We start from the raw sequence: 17158 nt of genomic DNA, 5'->3' as shown, positions 1-17158 counted from the left end.
ACTGCGCCACCGTGCTGCCCTGTTTACTAGTTACTTAAAAACGTGAATCAGTCGAGGGAACCCCCGGGATACCAAGATAAATATTGCCTGGGAAAGGGTCGGCGGGTATGTGGGAGCTGCCCTGGTATTGCCCCGGCACAGGATAGCCCTGCCCCTGATACAGGTTGGTACTGACAAGAAGGCACTATTGGCTTTGCATCCCTGGCAAATCAGCCTGCCGTGGCAACCTATGACTGGGTTAGTGCCAGGGGCGTACGTGGAGGGCGGGGGGAGCATTGGGAGCCTTTCAATTTCTGTCCTCATTGGGACATCCTTCTCTGAGGATCCGGCCTCCCCAGCTCCGTCAAACCCCTGCCTCACCAGAGTGACAGCATAAACCCCGCCCACTGATTTTGGTTTTAAGAGTGGCTCAAAATCTGGGCTAAAAACAGAGCCTGTAGCTCTGAAAAAACATGGGAAAATTCTGCTCAAACAATGGTTAAGGGCAGAAAAGGCCCATTAATGTCATGATATGTAGTTACTTTAATCCCCAGCCCTGTAAGTGTGAGAAACAAAGCTATAGCTGTCAGTAAGAGTGAAAAAGGAAATGCACAGTGCTGGAGTGCATTTATTGACAGGACATCGGACGGAGCTTTAGAAAAAAACTCCCATCTGTTCCTGTGATTTCAATATATTTCACTGTTGACATTTCCCACAGGTTGTTATTACAGCTGAGCCCATTATCAATGATTGGTTGAGTTTCAAATAGTCCAAAAGTACTTGCCTCAGAGGGGGTTGGGGGGGGGGGGGGGGGGGGGGGCATTGTGGTAGAGCTGATTTCACATTTTGATTGACAGTTTTATAAGGCTATTAAAGAATTATCTGTCTTTAATGTGGGTACTGAAAAGACGTTTGTTTACATATATATATATTTTAAAAATATTTTATTGTGGCATTTCTATATTTGCACATCAAACACAACAATAAAACAAAATAAGCCAACAGGGCTGCAAAAAATCAAATCAACTAAATACCTAACACCCCATCATCCCGCCTCCCGCTCCCCAACGTCCCTATTTTACCTCACACCCCCCCCCCCCCCCCCCCCCACCACCACCCACTGCTGACATCTTTACTGTTCTCAAAGAAGTCGATGAACGGTTGCCATCTCCGGGTAAACCCCTCCACAGACCCTTTCAAGGCGAACTTTATCTTCTCTAGCCTAAGAAGCTCTGCCAGGTCATTCACCCTCACCCCCCCGGTTTCAGTGGCCCCGAGTCCCTCCATTCCAATAAGATCTGTGGGAGGCAAAGGCCAAGACATCGGCCTCTCTCGCCCCCTGGAACTTCTGACACTCCAAAGATCGGCACTTCTGGACTCGAGACCAGTTTCACCTTCAAGATCTCAGACAGAACGTTGGCAAACCCCTGCTAGAATCCCCCTTTGGTCAGGCCCAAAACATGTGGACATGATTCATGGGCCCACCCGCACACTGCCCACACCTTCAAAGCAACCTGCTCACCCTGGCGTTCACCCTCCTCAAAGCCTCCTCCCACACCCCAGGTTCCACCTCCCTCCCAACTCTTCCTCTCACTTATGCTTCACTACCCCTATTGGGGCTCCCTCCCAATCCATCAACTCCTTATAAATTTCTGACACTCTACCCTCGCCTACCCTTGTTTATGACACCACCTTGTCCTGCAGTTCCTGGGCTGAGAGGTGAGGAAAGGGTGGTACCTGCTTCAGGACAAAATCCCGTACCTGCAAATACCAGAACTCAAATTCCTCCAGCAACCCCTCCAAGCTTGAGAAGCTGCCCCCAAAGAATAGATCCCCAAACCCCTCAATCCCCACCTGTTGCCATCCCATCCAGCCCCCCTAGAGCAAACCGATTCCCGCAGATCGGTGTCCAAACCAAGGCTCCCTTTGGCCTCAGGTGCTGGCTCTATTGACCCCACAGCCTCAGGGCCACCACAACTACTGGGCTTGTGGAGTACCTGGCCGGTGAGAATGGTAAAGGTGCTGTCAACAGTGCCCCCCCCCCCCACAAGCTCGAGTCCTTACACTAGGCTGCCTCCATCCATTCCCACACCGGTTCCTCCCCACCAGCCACTTCTTAACCATGTCTGTATTCGCCGCCCAGTAGTAATTTAACAAATTTGGAAGAGCTAACCCGCCTCTCCCTTCGACCCCGCTCCTGCAGCACCTTCTTCACCCGCGAGGCTTTACCCGCCCAAACAAACCCCAAAATCAGTGCATTCACCCTCCTGAAAAAAGCCTTAGGGATAAAGATCGGGAGATTCTGGAACACAAACAAGAACATCGGGAGAATCGTCATCTTTACCGATTGCACCCGACCCGCCAGCGACAGCGGGAGCACATCCCACCTCCTAAAATCCCTCTTCATCTGCTCCACCAAGTGAGCCAGATTCAGCTTATGCAGCTGCTCCCATCCCCACGCCACCTGGATACTCAAATACCGAAAGCTCGCCCCCGCTACTCTAAACGGCAACACACCCAGCCTCTTCTCCTGCCACCTTGCTTGAATCGGAAAAATCTCGCTCTTCCCCATATTCAATTTATATTCTGAAAACCGGCCAAATTTGCCCAATATGTCCATGATACCCCCAATACCTTCCAAAGGATTTGATATAGAGCAGCAGATTGTCCGTGTACAACGAGACCCTATGCTCCATCCCCCTTGCACGATTCCCTGCCAGTCCCTTGACACTCTCAGCGCAATTGTCAATAGCTCTATGGCCAAGGCAAAGAGCAATGGGGAGAGTGGACATCGCTGCCTCGTCCCCCAGTGCAGCCTGAAATATTCTGAACTCACCCGGTTCGTTCTCACACTCACTACTGGCGCCCGGAACAACAGCCGGACCCATTCCACGAACCCCTGCCCAAACCCAAACCTTCCCAGCACCTCCCACAGTTAGTCCCACTCCACTCAATTGAAGGCCTTCTCCAAATCCATGGCGGCCACCACCTCCACACTCCGTCCCTCTAGGGGCATCATTATAACATTTAACAGCCACCTGATGTTAGAAGGCAAATGCCTCCCCTTAACTAACCCCATCTGGTCCTCCCCTATCACCCCCGGCACACAGTCTCAACCCTTGAGGCTAAAACCTTGGCCAACTTAGCGTCCACATTTAACAATGAAATTGGCCTATAGGATCCACACTGCTCTGGATCCTTGTCCCTCTTTAAGATTAAGGAGATCGAAGCCTGCAAGAGCATAGGGGGGAGCACACCCCGGTCCCTCGCTTCATTAAATGCCCTTACTAGCAGGGCCCACGTCCCCCGAAAACATTTTATAAACTTCCACCAGGAACCCATCTGGCCGGGGCTTTCCCCGCCTGCATCGCCCCCATATCCTCCACAACCTCGACTAGCCCAATGGGGGCTCCCAATCCCACCACCATGCCCTCCTCCACCCTAGGGAACTCCAACCCCGCTAAAAAACGCCTCATTCCCTCTTCCCCGGCCGGGGGTTCTGACTCATGCAATCTCTAATAAAAATCCCCCAACACCCCATTCACCCCCACCTGGTCCAAGACCGTATTCCCCCCTATCCTTCACCTTTCCAATCTCCCTCACTGCCTCCTGCTTCCTCTACTTGCCTTTTCCTCCTATTCATATAGCTCTCCTCAACTGCCCTACTGCCTTGCCCGTGGATATCAGCCCAAACTCCAGCTGGAGATTCTGCCGTTCCCTCAACAACTCTACCTCCAGGGCCTCCAAATACCTCCTATCCACCTGCATAATCTCATCCACTAACCTTGCCATCTCTGCCTGCTCAGTCTTGTCTCTGTGCGGCCATACTGAGATAAAGTCCTCCTTTACTACCGCCTTCAGTGCCTCCTACAGCGTGGCGGCTGAAACCTCACCCTTGTATTCAGCTCCACATATCCCCAAATGGCGGCCCTCACCTGCTCACAGACCTTCTCTTCTGCCAACAGCCCCACATCCAACCTCTACTGCGGGCGCTGCCCCCACACCCCCCCACACCCCCCAACTCACCTGCAAGTCCACCCAATGCGGCACATGTGTTTGCTTATATTTATGCCAGATTAACCACTTGGAGGATTTGAAATCTGTGAATGGATTTCATGATTGTAAGTTTTTTTCTGCATCAAGTTTGTATGAGTGAGAGCTCCCTTAGATCACTTGAAGTTTAATTTTTCTCATCTCCAGATGGCCCCTGAGGTCTGCCCATAGTGGATACTGGGTGAGTGGTTATGGAGGTGGTATGGGGGCATAAAGTGGCATGGTGTTAATTATACAAATTAAGGTTATATGTATACAGGTGGGGGTCACTCTGGATAATTACTTGTACACATATAAAGAAACACTTAAATGATACCTGGGGGCCGATTTTCAGCCACATCAGAGACAATGGTGGCATGGATAGAAAATACGGTGAGAATCAGAAAAGGAAATTCTCGCTGGCCCACAAAAGGCCAGCATCACTGCTGCCTCACAGAACCAGGGAGCCGGGTTCAATTCCAGCCTTGAGAGAGCATCTATTTGGAGTTGGCACTTTCCCAGTGTTGATGTAGTTTTCCTCCGAGTGCTCTGATTTTCTCCGACAGTCCAAACATGTGCAGGTTAAGTGGATTGGCCACGCTAAATTGCCCCTTAGTGTCCGATGTGTGCACGTTAAGTGGGGTTACAGGGATAGGGCGGGAGAATGGGCTGAAGTAGGGTGCTCTTTCAGAGGGTACTGCACTGTGGAATTCTACATACCGGGGGGGGGAGAGATATATATAACACACAGGGACCATAGTGAATGTTCTCCCTGTAGTTAGTGTCACCAACACACAGGGACCAGAGTGAACATTGTCCCTGTAGTTAGTGTCACTAACACACACACAGGGACCAGAGTGAATGTTGTCCCAGTAGTTAGTGTCACTAACACACACACTGGGACCAGAGTGAATGTTGACCCTGTAGTTAGTGTCACTAACACACAGAGACCAGAGTGAATGTTGTCCCTGTAGTTAGTGTCGCTAACACACACACAGACCAGTGAATGTTGACCCTGTAGTTAGTGTCACTAACACACACACAGACCAGTGAATGTTGACCCTGTAGTTAGTGTCACTAACACACAGAGACCAGAGTGAACATTGTCCCTGTAGTTAGTGTCACTAACACACACACAGGGACCAGAGTGAATGTTGTCCCAGTAGTTAGTGTCACTAACACACAGTGACCAGAGTGAATGTTGACCCTGTAGTTAGTGTCACTAACGCACAGACCAGTGAATGTTGTCCCAGTAGTTAGTGTCACTAACACACAGGGACCAGAGTGAATGTTGACCCTGTAGTTAGTGTCACTAACACACAGAGACCAGAGTGGATGTTGTCCCTGTAGTTAGTGTCACTAACACACACACAGGGACCAGAGTGGATGTTGTCCCTGTAGTTAGTGTCACTAACACACACACAGACCAGTGAATGTTGACCCTGTAGTTAGTGTCACTAACACACAGAAACCAGAGTGGATGTTGACCCTGTAGTTAGTGTCACTAACACACAGAGCCCAGAGTGAATGTTGACCCTGTAGTTAGTGTCACTAACACACAGGGACCAGAGTGGATGTTGTCCCTGTAGTTAGTGTCACTAACACACAGGGACCAGAGTGGATGTTGACCCTGTAGTTAGTGTCACTAACACACAGGGACCAGAGTGAATGTTGACCCTGTAGTTAGTGTCACTAACACACACACACAGACCAGTGAATGTTGACCCTGTAGTTAGTGTCACTAACACACACACAGACCAGTGAATGTTGACCCTGTAGTTAGTGTCACTAACACACACAGAGCCCAGAGTGAATGTTGACCCTGTAGTTAGTGTCACTAACACACAGAGACCAGAGTGGATGTTGACCCTGTAGTTAGTGTCACTAACACACACACAGGGACCAGAGTGTATGTTGACCCTGTAGTTAGTGTCACTAACACACAGAGACCAGAGTGGATGTTGACCCTGTAGTTAGTGTCACTAACACACAGGGGCCAGAGTGAATGTTGACCCTGTAGTTAGTGTCACTAACACACACACAGGGACCAGAGTGAATGTTGACCCTGTAGTTAGTGGCACTAACACACATAGACCAGAGTGGATGTTGTCCCTGTAGTTAGTGTCACTAACACACAGGGGCCAGAGTGGATGTTGACCCTGTAGTTAGTGTCACTAACACACAGAGACCAGAGTGGATGTTGTCCCTGTAGTTAGTGTCACTAACACACAGGGACCAGAGTGGATGTTGTCCCTGTAGTTAGTGTCACTAACACACAGGGACCAGAGTGAATGTTGTCCCAGTAGTTAGTGTCACTAACACACACACAGGGGCCAGAGTGGATGTTGTCCCTGTAGTTAGTGTCACTAACACACACACAGGGGCCAGAGTGAATGTTGTCCCTGTAGTTAGTGTCACTAACACACACACAGGGGCCAGAGTGAATGTTGTCCCAGTAGTTAGTGTCACTAACACACACACAGGGGCCAGAGTGGATGTTGTCCCAGTAGTTAGTGTCACTAACACACACACAGGGGCCAGAGTGGATGTTGTCCCTGTAGTTAGTGTCACTAACACACACACAGGGGCCAGAGTGAATGTTGTCCCAGTAGTTAGTGTCACTAACACACACACAGGGACCAGAGTGAATGTTGTCCCAGTAGTTAGTGTCACTAACACACACACAGGGACCAGAGTGAATGTTGACCCTGTAGTTAGTGTCACTAACACACACAGAGACCAGAGTGAATGTTGTCCCTGTAGTTAGTGTCACTAACACACACACAGACCAGTGAATGTTGTCCCTGTAGTTAGTGTCACTAACACACACACGCAGACCAGAGTGGATGTTGTCCCTGTAGTTAGTGTCACTAACACACACAGAGACCAGAGTGGATGTTGTCCCTGTAGTTAGTGTCACTAACACACACAGACCAGTGAATGTTGTCCCTGTAGTTAGTGTCACTAACACAGAGCCCAGAGTGAATGTTGACCCTGTAGTTAGTGTCACTAACACACACAGAGACCAGAGTGAATGTTGTCCCTGTAGTTAGTGTCACTAACACACATAGACCAGAGTGGATGTTGTCCCTGTAGTTAGTGTCACTAACACACAGGGGCCAGAGTGGATGTTGTCCCTGTAGTTAGTGTCACTAACACACAGAGACCAGAGTGGATGTTGTCCCTGTAGTTAGTTTCACTAACACACAGGGACCAGAGTGGATGTTGTCCCTGTAGTTAGTGTCACTAACACACACACAGGGGCCAGAGTGGATGTTGTCCCTGTAGTTAGTGTCACTAACACACAGGGACCAGAGTGAATGTTGTCCCAGTAGTTAGTGTCACTAACACACAGGGACCAGAGTGAATGTTGTCCCAGTAGTTAGTGTCACTAACACACACACAGGGGCCAGAGTGGATGTTGTCCCTGTAGTTAGTGTCACTAACACACACACAGGGGCCAGAGTGAATGTTGTCCCTGTAGTTAGTGTCACTAACACACACACAGGGGCCAGAGTGAATGTTGTCCCAGTAGTTAGTGTCACTAACACACACACAGGGGCCAGAGTGGATGTTGTCCCAGTAGTTAGTGTCACTAACACACACACAGGGGCCAGAGTGGATGTTGTCCCTGTAGTTAGTGTCACTAACACACACACAGGGGCCAGAGTGAATGTTGTCCCAGTAGTTAGTGTCACTAACACACACACAGGGGCCAGAGTGGATGTTGACCCTGTAGTTAGTGTCACTAACACACACACAGGGACCAGAGTGAATGTTGACCCTGTAGTTAGTGTCACTAACACACACAGAGACCAGAGTGAATGTTGTCCCTGTAGTTAGTGTCACTAACACACACACAGACCAGTGAATGTTGTCCCTGTAGTTAGTGTCACTAACACACACAGAGACCAGAGTGGATGTTGTCCCTGTAGTTAGTGTCACTAACACACACAGACCAGTGAATGCTGTCCCTGTAGTTAGTGTCACTAACACACAGAGCCCAGAGTGAATGTTGACCCTGTAGTTAGTGTCACTAACACACACAGAGACCAGAGTGAATGTTGTCCCTGTAGTTAGTGTCACTAACACACACACACAGACCAGTGAATGTTGTCCCTGTAGTTAGTGTCACTAACACACACACACAGACCAGTGAATGTTGTCCCTGTAGTTAGTGTCACTAACACACACACACAGACCAGAGTGGATGTTGTCCCTGTAGTTAGTGTCACTAACACACACACAGACCAGTGAATGTTGACCCTGTAGTTAGTGTCACTAACACACACAGAGACCAGAGTGGATGTTGACCCTGTAGTTAGTGTCACTAACACACAGGGACCAGAGTGAATGTTGTCCCTGTAGTTAGTGTCACTAACACACAGGGACCAGAGTGAATGTTGACCCTGTAGTTAGTGTCACTAACACACAGAGACCAGAGTGGATGTTGTCCCTGTAGTTAGTGTCACTAACACACAGAGACCAGAGTGAATGTTGTCCCTGTAGTTAGTGTCACTAACACACAGAGACAAGAGTGGATGTTGACCCTGTAGTTAGTGTCACTAACACACACACAGACCAGTGAATGTTGTCCCTGTAGTTAGTGTCACTAACACACAGAGACCAGAGTGGATGTTGACCCTGTAGTTAGTGTCACTAACACACAGAGACCAGAGTGGATGTTGTCCCTGTAGTTAGTGTCACTAACACACAGGGACCAGAGTGAATGTTGTCCCTGTAGTTAGTGTCACTAACACACAGAGGCCAGAGTGGATGTTGTCCCAGTAGTTAGTGTCACTAACACACACACAGACCACAGTGAATGTTGACCCTGTAGTTAGTTTCACTAACACACACACAGACCAGTGAATGTTGACCCTGTAGTTAGTGTCACTAACACACAGAGACCAGAGTGGATGTTGACCCTGTAGTTAGTGTCACTAACACACACACAGACCAGTGAATGTTGTCCCTGTAGTTAGTGTCACTAACACACAGAGACCAGAGTGAATGTTGTCCCTGTAGTTAGTGTCACTAACACACACACAGACCAGTGAATGTTGACCCTGTAGTTAGTGTCACTAACACACACACAGACCAGTGAATGTTGACCCTGTAGTTAGTGTCACTAACACACAGAGACCAGAGTGGATGTTGTCCCTGTAGTTAGTGTCACTAACACACACACGCAGACCAGAGTGAATGTTGTCCGTGTAGTTAGTGTCACTAACACACAGAGACCAGAGTGGATGTTGTCCCTGTAGTTAGTGTCACTAACACACACAGAGACCAGAGTGGATGTTGTCCCTGTAGTTAGTGTCACTAACACACACACAGACCAGAGTGGATGTTGTCCCTGTAGTTAGTGTCACTAACACACACACAGAGACCAGAGTGGATGTTGTCCCTGTAGTTAGTGTCACTAACACACACAGACCAGTGAATGTTGACCCTGTAGTTAGTGTCACTAACACACACAGAGCCCAGAGTGAATGTTGTCCCTGTAGTTAGTGTCACTAACACACACACACAGACCAGAGTGGATGTTGTCCCTGTAGTTAGTGTCACTAACACACACACACAGACCAGAGTGGATGTTGTCCCTGTAGTTAGTGTCACTAACACACACACACAGACCAGAGTGGATGTTGTCCCTGTAGTTAGTGTCACTAACACACACACACAGACCAGAGTGGATGTTGTCCCTGTAGTTAGTGTCACTGACACACACACAGACCAGTGAATGTTGACCCTGTAGTTAGTGTCACTAACACACAGAGACCAGAGTGGATGTTGACCCTGTAGTTAGTGTCACTAACACACACACAGACCAGTGAATGTTGTCCCTGTAGTTAGTGTCACTAACACACAGAGACCAGAGTGAATGTTGTCCCTGTAGTTAGTGTCACTAACACACACACAGACCAGTGAATGTTGACCCTGTAGTTAGTGTCACTAACACACAGGGACCAGAGTGGATGTTGTCCCTGTAGTTAGTGTCACTAACACACACACAGACCAGTGAATGTTGACCCTGTAGTTAGTGTCACTAACACACAGGGACCAGAGTGAATGTTGACCCTGCAGTTAGTGTCACTAACACACACAGAGCCCAGAGTGAATGTTGACCCTGTAGTTAGTGTCACTAACACACACACAGACCAGTGAATGTTGACCCTGTAGTTAGTGTCACTAACACACAGGGACCAGAGTGAATGTTGTCCCTGTAGTTAGTGGCACTAACACACATAGACCAGAGTGGATGTTGTCCCTGTAGTTAGTGTCACTAACACACACATAGACCAGAGTGAATGTTGACCCTGTAGTTAGTGTCACTAACACACACACAGACCAGTGAATGTTGTCCCTGTAGTTAGTGTCACTAACACACACAGACCAGTGAATGTTGACCCTGTAGTTAGTGTCACTAACACACACACAGAGACCAGAGTGGATGTTGTACCTGTAGTTAGTGTCACTAACACACACACAGAGACCAGAGTGGATGTTGTCCCTGTAGTTAGTGTCACTAACACACACACACAGACCAGAGTGAATGTTGACCCTGTAGTTAGTGTCACTAACACACAGGGACCAGAGTGGATGTTGTCCCTGTAGTTAGTGTCACTAACACACACACACTGACCAGAGTGGATGTTGACCCTGTAGTTAGTGTCACTAACACACACACACAGACCAGTGAATGTTGACCCTGTAGTTAGTGTCACTAACACACACACAGACCACAGTGAATGTTGACCCTGTAGTTAGTTTCACTAACACACACACAGACCAGTGAATGTTGACCCTGTAGTTAGTGTCACTAACACACAGAGCCCAGAGTGGATGTTGTCCCTGTAGTTAGTGTCACTAACACACAGAGACCAGAGTGGATGTTGACCCTGTAGTTAGTGTCACTAACACACAGGGACCAGAGTGAATGTTGACCCTGTAGTTAGTGTCACTAACACACAGAGACAAGAGTGGATGTTGACCCTGTAGTTAGTGTCACTAACACACAGAGACAAGAGTGGATGTTGACCCTGTAGGTAGTGTCACTAACACACAGGGACCAGAGTGGATGTTGTCCCTGTAGTTAGTGTCACTAACACACAGACCAGTGAATGTTGTCCCTGTAGTTAGTGTCACTAACACACAGGGACCAGAGTGAATGTTGACCCTGTAGTTAGTGTCACTAACACACAGGGACCAGAGTGAATGTTGTCCCTGTAGTTAGTGTCACTAACACACACACAGACCAGTGAATGTTGACCCTGTAGTTAGTGTCACTAACACACAGAGACCAGAGTGGATGTTGACCCTGTAGTTAGTGTCACTAACACACACACAGACCAGTGAATGTTGTCCCTGTAGTTAGTGTCACTAACACACAGAGACCAGAGTGAATGTTGTCCCTGTAGTTAGTGTCACTAACACACACACAGACCAGTGAATGTTGACCCTGTAGTTAGTGTCACTAACACACACAGACCAGAGTGGATGTTGTCCCTGTAGTTAGTGTCACTAACACACAGGGACCAGAGTGAATGTTGACCCTGTAGTTAGTGTCACTAACACACACAGAGCCCAGAGTGAATGTTGACCCTGTAGTTAGTGTCACTAACACACACAGAGCCCAGAGTGAATGTTGACCCTGTAGTTAGTGTCACTAACACACAGGGACCAGAGTGAATGTTGTCCCTGTAGTTAGTGGCACTAACACACATAGACCAGAGTGGATGTTGTCCCTGTAGTTAGTGTCACTAACACACACACAGACCAGTGAATGTTGACCCTGTAGTTAGTGTCACTAACACACAGGGACCAGAGTGGATGTTGTCCCTGTAGTTAGTGTCACTAACACACAGGGACCAGAGTGAATGTTGACCCTGTAGTTAGTGTCACTAACACACACAGAGCCCAGAGTGAATGTTGACCCTGTAGTTAGTGTCACTAACACACAGGGACCAGAGTGAATGTTGTCCCTGTAGTTAGTGGCACTAACACACATAGACCAGAGTGGATGTTGTCCCTGTAGTTAGTGTCACTAACACACAGAGACCAGAGTGAATGTTGTCCCTGTAGTTAGTGTCACTAACACACACACAGACCAGTGAATGTTGACCCTGTAGTTATTGTCACTAACACACAGGGACCAGAGTGGATGTTGTCCCTGTAGTTAGTGTCACTAATACACAGGGACCAGAGTGAATGTTGACCCTGTAGTTAGTGTCACTAACACACACACACAGACCAGAGTGAATGTTGACCCTGTAGTTAGTGTCACTAACACACAGGGACCAGAGTGGATGTTGTCCCTGTAGTTAGTGTCACTAACACACAGAGACCAGAGTGGATGTTGTCCCTGTAGTTAGTGTCACTAACACACAGAGACGAGAGTGGATGTTGTCCCTGTAGTTAGTGTCACTAACACGCACACAGACCAGTGAATGTTGACCCTGTAGTTAGTGTCACTAACACACACAGAGACCAGAGTGAATGTTGTCCCTGTAGTTAGTGTCACTAACACACAGGGACCAGAGTGGATGTTGTCCCTGTAGTTAGTGTCACTAACACACACACAGACCAGTGAATGTTGACCCTGTAGTTAGTGTCACTAACACACAGAGACCAGAGTGAATGTTGTCCCTGTAGTTAGTGTCACTAACACACAGGGACCAGAGTGGATGTTGACCTTGTAGTTAGTGTCACTAACACACAGGGACCAGAGTGGATGTTGTCCCTGTAGTTAGTGTCACTAACACACACACACTGACCAGAGTGGATGTTGACCCTGTAGTTAGTGTCACTAACACACACACACAGACCAGTGAATGTTGACCCTGTAGTTAGTGTCACTAACACACACACAGACCACAGTGAATGTTGACCCTGTAGTTAGTTTCACTAACACACACACAGACCAGTGAATGTTGACCCTGTAGTTAGTGTCACTAACACACAGAGCCCAGAGTGGATGTTGTCCCTGTAGTTAGTGTCACTAACACACAGAGACCAGAGTGGATGTTGACCCTGTAGTTAGTGTCACTAACACACAGGGACCAGAGTGAATGTTGACCCTGTAGTTAGTGTCACTAACACACAGAGACAAGAGTGGATGTTGACCCTGTAGTTAGTGTCACTAACACACAGAGACAAGAGTGGATGTTGACCCTGTAGGTAGTGTCACTAACACACAGGGACCAGAGTGAATGTTGTCCCTGTAGTTAGTGTCACTAACACACAGACCAGTGAATGTTGTCCCTGTAGTTAGTGTCACTAACACACAGGGACCAGAGTGAATGTTGACCCTGTAGTTAGTGTCACTAACACACAGGGACCAGAGTGAATGTTGTCCCTGTAGTTAGTGTCACTAACACACACACAGACCAGTGAATGTTGACCCTGTAGTTAGTGTCACTAACACACAGAGACCAGAGTGGATGTTGACCCTGTAGTTAGTGTCACTAACACACACACAGACCAGTGAATGTTGTCCCTGTAGTTAGTGTCACTAACACACAGAGACCAGAGTGAATGTTGTCCCTGTAGTTAGTGTCACTAACACACACACAGACCAGTGAATGTTGACCCTGTAGTTAGTGTCACTAACACACAGGGACCAGAGTGGATGTTGTCCCTGTAGTTAGTGTCACTAACACACAGGGACCAGAGTGAATGTTGACCCTGTAGTTAGTGTCACTAACACACACAGAGCCCAGAGTGAATGTTGACCCTGTAGTTAGTGTCACTAACACACACAGAGCCCAGAGTGAATGTTGACCCTGTAGTTAGTGTCACTAACACACAGGGACCAGAGTGAATGTTGTCCCTGTAGTTAGTGGCACTAACACACATAGACCAGAGTGGATGTTGTCCCTGTAGTTAGTGTCACTAACACACACACAGACCAGTGAATGTTGACCCTGTAGTTAGTGTCACTAACACACAGGGACCAGAGTGGATGTTGTCCCTGTAGTTAGTGTCACTAACACACAGGGACCAGAGTGAATGTTGACCCTGTAGTTAGTGTCACTAACACACACAGAGCCCAGAGTGAATGTTGACCCTGTAGTTAGTGTCACTAACACACAGGGACCAGAGTGAATGTTGTCCCTGTAGTTAGTGGCACTAACACACATAGACCAGAGTGGATGTTGTCCCTGTAGTTAGTGTCACTAACACACAGAGACCAGAGTGAATGTTGTCCCTGTAGTTAGTGTCACTAACACACACACAGACCAGTGAATGTTGACCCTGTAGTTATTGTCACTAACACACAGGGACCAGAGTGGATGTTGTCCCTGTAGTTAGTGTCACTAATACACAGGGACCAGAGTGAATGTTGACCCTGTAGTTAGTGTCACTAACACACACACACAGACCAGAGTGAATGTTGACCCTGTAGTTAGTGTCACTAACACACAGGGACCAGAGTGGATGTTGTCCCTGTAGTTAGTGTCACTAACACACAGAGACCAGAGTGGATGTTGTCCCTGTAGTTAGTGTCACTAACACACAGAGACGAGAGTGGATGTTGTCCCTGTAGTTAGTGTCACTAACACGCACACAGACCAGTGAATGTTGACCCTGTAGTTAGTGTCACTAACACACACAGAGACCAGAGTGAATGTTGTCCCTGTAGTTAGTGTCACTAACACACAGGGACCAGAGTGGATGTTGTCCCTGTAGTTAGTGTCACTAACACACACACAGACCAGTGAATGTTGACCCTGTAGTTAGTGTCACTAACACACAGAGACCAGAGTGAATGTTGTCCCTGTAGTTAGTGTCACTAACACACAGGGACCAGAGTGGATGTTGACCTTGTAGTTAGTGTCACTAACACACAGAGACCAGAGTGGATGTTGTCCCTGTAGTTAGTGTCAGTAACACACAGGGACCAGAGTGAATGTTGTCCCTGTAGTTAGTGTCACTAACACACAGGGACCAGAGTGAATGTTGTCCCTGTAGTTAGTGTCACTAACACACACACACAGACCAGAGTGGATGTTGACCCTGTAGTTAGTGTCACTAACACACAGGGACCAGAGTGGATGTTGTCCCAGTAGTTAGTGTCACTAACACACACACAGACCACAGTGAATGTTGACCCTGTAGTTAGTTTCACTAACACACACACAGACCAGTGAATGTTGACCCTGTAGTTAGTGTCACTAACACACAGAGACCAGAGTGGATGTTGACCCTGTAGTTAGTGTCACTAACACACAGGGACCAGAGTGAATGTTGTCCCTGTAGTTAGTGTCACTAACACACAGGGACCAGAGTGAATGTTGTCCCTGTAGTTAGTGTCACTAACACACAGAGACCAGAGTGGATGTTGTCCCTGTAGTTAGTGTCACTAACACGCACACAGACCAGTGAATGTTGACCCTGTAGTTAGTTTCACTAACACACACACAGACCAGAGTGGATGTTGTCCCTGTAGTTAGTCTCACTGGCAAACACAGATAAAAACAAACCGAATTGTTTAATGTCTCGATGTTTTTACTGCTAAGCTGCTCACTGCAGTATCCTGAAACTTATCTTTAATTCCTGATAACTCCAGGGCAGACCTGCAGGTTTGACAACCCCACCTCCCCTGAACACCCAGCGAGTACATCAAATGTCCCTCAGTGTTTGCTCTGAAATGCTGATCAGGACCGTCAGTTTCTGGTGACTTTGCAATGATGCTTACCTGCCTGGAAGTGAGCCTTGGAGGCACAGCTGAGAGAGCAGGTCTCCCTCTTGCCACTCTTGATGCAGGAAAGTTGTGCTCGAGGAGGGTTGGAACCCAGCAGGCACTTTGCTGCCTCTGCAAATGAAAAGAAATCGATTTCACACATCCTGAAAAGCTGAAGTGAAACAACAGGAAACAAAAACAAAGGGCATAATCTTCACTTGAAGATTGGATGGTGGGGTGGGGTGGGGGAGAGAGAAGGAAGTAAGACAGGCATTTGATCGTATCCTGTCACTTTTCTCACTCGGACGATAGGTTGGTCTAATTGTTTGTGTGGGCAGGTAAGGTGGTAAGGATTAGGAGGACAGTACTTCAGAGAGGGCGACAGTCGGGGGCCTGGCCCTTCCGAACCTGTTCTACTATTTTTTGGGCGGCGAATGCCGAGATGGTGTGGGGTTGGAGTAGAGAGATGGAGGCTTTAGCCCCAGGGAATATCCTGGGGAGTCCGGTAGTGGTGGTGGCTACGCTGAAAATATGGAGGCAATTTTGGCAGCACTTTAGGTTGGGGCGGAGTCGGTTGATCCCAATACGAGGGAACCATGGGTTTGAGCCAGGATGGGAGGAGCGAGGGGTGATGAAATAAAGGACTTGTGTTTAGAACGGCAGTTTGTGAGTTTGGAGGAGCTGGGGGGGGGGGGGGGGGGGGGGGGGGGGGGGGGGGGGTCATCTCGGCGATCCATGGGAGGATTTTGGTGGAAGATATGGCATCTCTGAGCGGGTTAAGGCCAAGTGTGCGGAGGAGTTGGGGATGGCGCTGGAAGAGCGCCAGGTGGAAGACACCAGTGGGATGCCAGAGCTCCAGGAGAATCAGAGGGCAGAGGTGAGTGCAGTGGCCATCATTAAGGATAAGGTACTGGGGAAACTGAAAGGTCTGAAGGTGGATAAGTCACCTGGATCGGATGGTCTACACCTCAGGGTCCTAAAAGAGATAGCTGAGGAGATTATGGAGGTATTGGTGGTGATCTTTCAGGAATCACTGGAGGCAGGAAGGGTCCCAGAGGACTGAAAAGTGGCTAATGTAACACCACTGTTTAACAAAGGAGGGAGGTAGAAGACGAGAAATTATAGGCCGGTGAGCCTGACTTTGGTCATTGGTAAGATTTTAGAGTCTGTCATTAAAGGTGAGACCGCGAATAATGTGGAAGTGCATGGTAAAATAGGACTGAGTCAGCACGGCTTTGTCAAAGGGAGGTCATATCTGACAAATCTGTTAGAGTTCTTTGAGGAGGTAACAAGGAAGTTAGACAAAGGAGAACCAGTGGACGTGATTTATTTAGATTTTCAGAAGGTCTTTGACAAGGTGCCGCATAGGTGACTGTTAAATAAGTTAAAAGCCCATGGTGTTAAGAGTAAGATCCTGGCACGGATAGAGGATTGGCTGACTGGCAGAAGACAGAGAGT

At 48.2% G+C, this 17158-nt stretch overlaps 1 protein-coding gene across 2 annotated transcripts in view; it reads right to left on the bottom strand.

Moving 5' to 3' along the window:
* scube3 (signal peptide, CUB domain, EGF-like 3) overlaps positions 1-17158 on the bottom strand; it is a 413853-nt gene that overhangs the window by 48779 nt on the left and 347916 nt on the right. For both annotated transcript variants that reach the window (XM_038819916.1, XM_038819917.1), the window contains one exon: positions 15716-15832. In XM_038819916.1, the coding sequence (XP_038675844.1) occupies positions 15716-15832 (117 nt within the window). The remainder of the gene's footprint in view (positions 1-15715; positions 15833-17158) is intronic.

The sequence above is a fragment of the Scyliorhinus canicula genome, chromosome 15 (assembly GCF_902713615.1).
Source record: "Scyliorhinus canicula chromosome 15, sScyCan1.1, whole genome shotgun sequence".
NCBI lineage: Eukaryota > Metazoa > Chordata > Chondrichthyes > Carcharhiniformes > Scyliorhinidae > Scyliorhinus > Scyliorhinus canicula.
Note: the sequence above shows the minus strand (reverse complement) of the source record. Positions and strands in the feature narration are given on the sequence as shown.